Raw genomic sequence first — 4,434 nt, forward strand, 5'->3', positions numbered from 1 at the left:
CTCAAGGCCAGTGCTCTGCCACTTGAGCCATAGCGCCACTTCCGGCTTTTTTCTTTTTGCTCATGTGGTGCTGAGGAATCAAACCCAGGGTCTCAGGCATGCAAGGTAAACACTCTACCACTGAGCCACCTTCCCAGGCCGTGACATAACTTTCTAATGTCCTAAATACTCATCTATACAATTACAAATTTGTTCACAATGATCTTTTTCTTTCTGTTTATCTGCTTCATAAATTTTCCTGAAATTCAATACTGGGTACATTAAAAAAGTTGGATTTGGATTGGTATCTCAGAAGTTTTCACTCTCTTGAAAAGTATCAGTAATGGCTGCGTGCCAGTGACCTACGCCTGTAATCCAAGCTATTCAGGAGTCTGGGATCTGAGAATCACTGTTCAAAGCCAGCCAGGGCAGGAAAGTCTGTGAGATTCTTTTTTTTTTGTTTTGGGTCCGGTCGTGGGGCCTGAACTCTGGGCCTGGGCGCTGTCCCTCAGCAATTCAGCTCAAGGCTAGCACTCTACCACTTGAGTCACAGTGCCACTTCTGGCTTTTTTCTTTTTTGCTTATGTGGTGCTGAGAAATCGAACCCAGGGCCTCAGGCATGCAAGGCAAACGCTCTACCACTGAGCCACCTTCCCAGCATCATCCTGTGAGATTTTTATCTCCAATTAACCACCAAAAGACCGGAAGTGGTGCTGTGGCTCAAGTGGTACAACACTCACCTTGAGCTGAAGAGCTAAGGGACAGTGCCCACGCCAAGAGTTCAAGCCCCATAACTGACAAAAAAAAAAAGTATCACTGATGGCAACAACAGCATGGTATGTGAATCCTGAAAACATCACACCTACACCAGTGTGTGAATTTGTAATTGTCACATTCAGTGATTCAAATTTTGATATATAAATACCAGACTAGGGGCTGGGAAGGTGGCTCAGTGGTAGAGCACTCGCCTTGCATGCATGAGGCCCTGGGTTCAATTCCCCAGCACCACATAAGCAAAAAATAAATAAATAAAAATTAAAAAAAATAAAATAAATACCAGACTAAACTTTCACTTTTAGCATATTTGTAACCAAGAGATTCCATATACATACAATTAGGTTTGGGTGTGGTGGTACATACCTGTAATTACAGTTATTTGGGAGGTAGAGATAGGAGGATTGTGCCTGGAGTTAGTGTGAAATCCTCTCAAAAAAAAAAAAAAAAGGAAAAACCTCAAAAGAATTGGAGATGAGACTCAAGGAGTAAAGGCCCTAAGTATCAGCCCCATAAATAAAAATATTTTAAGTGTCATTGCTTCTATTTTTCCCACAGATTAAAAAAATACATACAAGTAGATTATTTATGTCTACCAAGATAGAGTTGGGTTTTAGTTGGGATTACTTGAATAGAGCCCACAAAGCAAAAACTAAGTGCTATGATTTCAGTGGGAGCTTTGGGCCAGGACAGCAGGAGAGGGAGGCGGGGAAGAGAGGAAAGAACGGAAGCAATGCAGAGTGAGAGGCGTTGTCACTACACTGCCTACTACAAAGCCTACGACGACCGCAGGCCTCACAGAGGCGGCAGGAGCCTCAGTGGGGTCTGCCATCAGCACGTGGGACTTCTCCAGGAGCATATGGCCAGACCATATGGTGGTACATGGAAGAGGGCAAGGAAGGGCACTTTTTCTGCCCACATTCTTCTCATTTCCCCTTTTCCCGAATTCACAGTTCACACCCAAGGTGAGTTGATGTGCACGCGCTTCCAGGCTGCAACATTTGGTTCCACCATCTGGTCTCTCAGGAAGCCTGAAACCACACCTCAGTTTGTTCTACTGGAGTGGTGTGTAGGTGGCAATGACTCAAAGAGATGAAAGAGATGGTGAGTATGAACAGATTGTCTTTGTATGAAAGGTGTTACTTATAGGGACAGATAAGTCTGACAAGGTTGAAAATCAGCTCACCACAGATATTTGTGAAATGAAATGTCTTTCTCTTTCCCTAGTCTGCAACCTCCACGGTGCCAGAGATAAGGTCTCTCTTGTCCAAGCTAAATGTGTATCTTACATACTATTTGGCACCTAACAGTTTGACCAGTATCTAGATATTGAAGGAAAGGCTTAGAGTGGCAGGAATTAAATAAATAGGAAGTGGTTGTGACATGAATAGCCTTTTCTTTTTCCATTCCTGAGGCTTGAACCCAGGGCCTAGTCACTGTCCTTGAGCTTCTTTTGCTCAAGGCTAGTGTTCTTACCACTTGAGCCACAGCACCACTTTGGCTTTTTCTGTTTATGTGGTACTGAGGATTGAACCCAGTGCTTCAAGCATGCTAGGCAAGCACTCTACCACAAAGCACAATCCCAGCCCAACATGAATAACTTTCTAAGTCATCTAAAGGAGCCTTGGCATTTTAGTGGCCTATCCAGTTTGAGCAACAGTCTTAAGGTCAAAGGAGACAGACAACTGAGAAATCTTTTGACAATCTAGGAGAAATACCAAGACAGGGAAGTAGGAAGGGGAAGGCAAAAATGAAGGAATCTCATTTTCTTTCTAGCTTGCATACAGGTAGGATGGTAGTGGCACTGACAGAGAATTAAAGAGGAAACAAGTTAAACAGACTATAAATCTTATTTCTATTTTGGACCTGGGGAACATTTTTTACAGAAGGGGTAACCAAAAATCTCAGGCTGAGGCTCTTAGAAAGATTTTGAGCACAAAATATTGCAAGTTAAAACCACAAATAGTATGAAAAAAAATCAAACCACAAATGGTATAAAATAATAGTGGGCTAATTGTAGAATAGCAATGTTTATGGTACAAAAAGACCATATAATGGTGGAAATGACTAGAGAGTTTAGAAAGAGAATCTTGTGAATGATATTACAATAATTATTGAAGGTGAACTTTGTGTGTGTGTGTGTGAGAGAGAGAGAGAGAGAGAGATCATACTGTCAATGCAACAAAGCATGCACTGGAAAACATCCACTGGGTTTGAAAATATGTAGGTCACTGCTTTTACTAGAATGGCTCCATGGAGGCAAGTGAGATGGTTAGACACCACAGACTGAATAAAATGAGTTGAAATGAGGAAAGCAAGTGAAAAATTTTTACACGGTACATTTAAAAGTACAACTGAAATCATGTAAACCAAATACTCTTGGTTTTATCCCAAGATCATGGAAAATGGCAGAGTGCTGTCCACACATATGATAATGAGCTAGTTCCCTGTAACTCCTCTGCTTGCCTGGATATAAGAGTCTCAGGAAATCCACTGTGTTCCTTTCACAGAGGGTTTTGGTGAAAGCCTTTGCAGCTTTTATTCAAAGGTTATCAAAGAAAATGTTTATATAAATGATAGAAAAAATTATACTAATTGCCAATGTAAGTAAGGTCTGTTTTATTTTGCCTGGATCTTTCTGAAACAACTTGAATAAGTCTAAAGTACTGTATGATTTGGTATGCTTAGATTAATTTTTTCCAGTACTGATCTGATACTCCTATTTTGTCAGAAGCTGAATTTTATATCCTCTTCCTATTTCATCTGAATGTACAAACTATAAATTTCTTGAAATCCACTGAAAAATGTGGGAGGTAAATCCCTAAACAACTTACCTGGAATTCGTTCATTTTCAGGTGCTCTTGAGAAAGGGCCAAGAGAGGTGAAAGCAGAGCTGAGTAAGGAAGAATGCGGAAGGGAGTCGTGAGAGGTCTGGCTAGTGCGGCAGTTCTTACAAGTACCTAGCAAGACAGACACATACCCATGTACAGAAATGGCCCTGAGCCCAATACGGTCCAGGAAACCCACAGATGGAGGAAACGTCTAGTTAAAAGTCGTGAAATGAGCAGTTTTTCTTGAGTGCACCCATGTTTTCTACTGAATTACTGTCAATTTGTATCTCCTTTGGAAAAATAAAAACATAACCCGAATCCAATACTAGAACACTGGTCCAATAAAAATTAATATACCCAAAGTTAGGAACGGTATTGCAGCATTAAAATTGAAGCTAGGATAAAAATATTTATTAACACAGGAAAACGTTGATATTATGTCACTTACCTATTTTCCTGCTAATGTGTTTAGCCAGTGAGATGAAGAGGTTCCAGTAAGAAAGGATGCAAGTGGTTTAAGGTGTTTATCTGTTTTGACTGGTGGGTGTCCCTGTTCAGCTTCACAAGAGGACCTAGTCCTAACTACGGAGCTGGAAGTCGGAGAGTGGCATTCACTTCCCAGCTGTCACTAGTAGACAGCTGAGGAGATGAAAGCGTTATCTTCCACGTCCTAGCTTTCAAGTAACGGAAATCTAAACAGCTTTAAACGGCTCTTCTTTCCCCTACACTGTGTGATTCTATGCTGGGTGATGGCGGACACGGTCAGGACAACTCCGAATAAGCAGAGTGGAGGTGGGAGCGCGGACAGGTGCTGGGGACGGGATGGAGAGGCCACGCCCTCGGCCGCGCG

The 4,434-nt window shown here is 41.9% G+C and overlaps 1 protein-coding gene across 2 annotated transcripts in view; it reads right to left on the bottom strand.

The window, feature by feature from the left end:
- Positions 1 to 4,363, bottom strand: part of Znf334 (zinc finger protein 334) — a 12,879-nt gene extending 8,516 nt beyond the window's left edge. Inside the window, exons 1-2 of one of the 2 annotated variants that reach the window (XM_013011090.1) lie at positions 4,033 to 4,363; positions 3,588 to 3,646 (exon numbers count right to left, since the gene is read on the bottom strand). In XM_013011090.1, coding sequence (XP_012866544.1) covers positions 3,588 to 3,602 — 15 coding nt within the window. In that variant the 5' untranslated portion in view covers positions 3,603 to 3,646; positions 4,033 to 4,363. The remainder of the gene's footprint in view (positions 1 to 3,587; positions 3,647 to 4,032) is intronic. The other variant, XM_013011091.1, reaches the window with a different exon arrangement.
- Positions 4,364 to 4,434: the final 71 nt, after the last annotated feature.

This window comes from Dipodomys ordii, unplaced genomic scaffold, assembly GCF_000151885.1.
Source record: "Dipodomys ordii isolate 6190 unplaced genomic scaffold, Dord_2.0 Scaffold13, whole genome shotgun sequence".
NCBI classification, from domain to species: Eukaryota; Metazoa; Chordata; class Mammalia; order Rodentia; family Heteromyidae; genus Dipodomys; species Dipodomys ordii.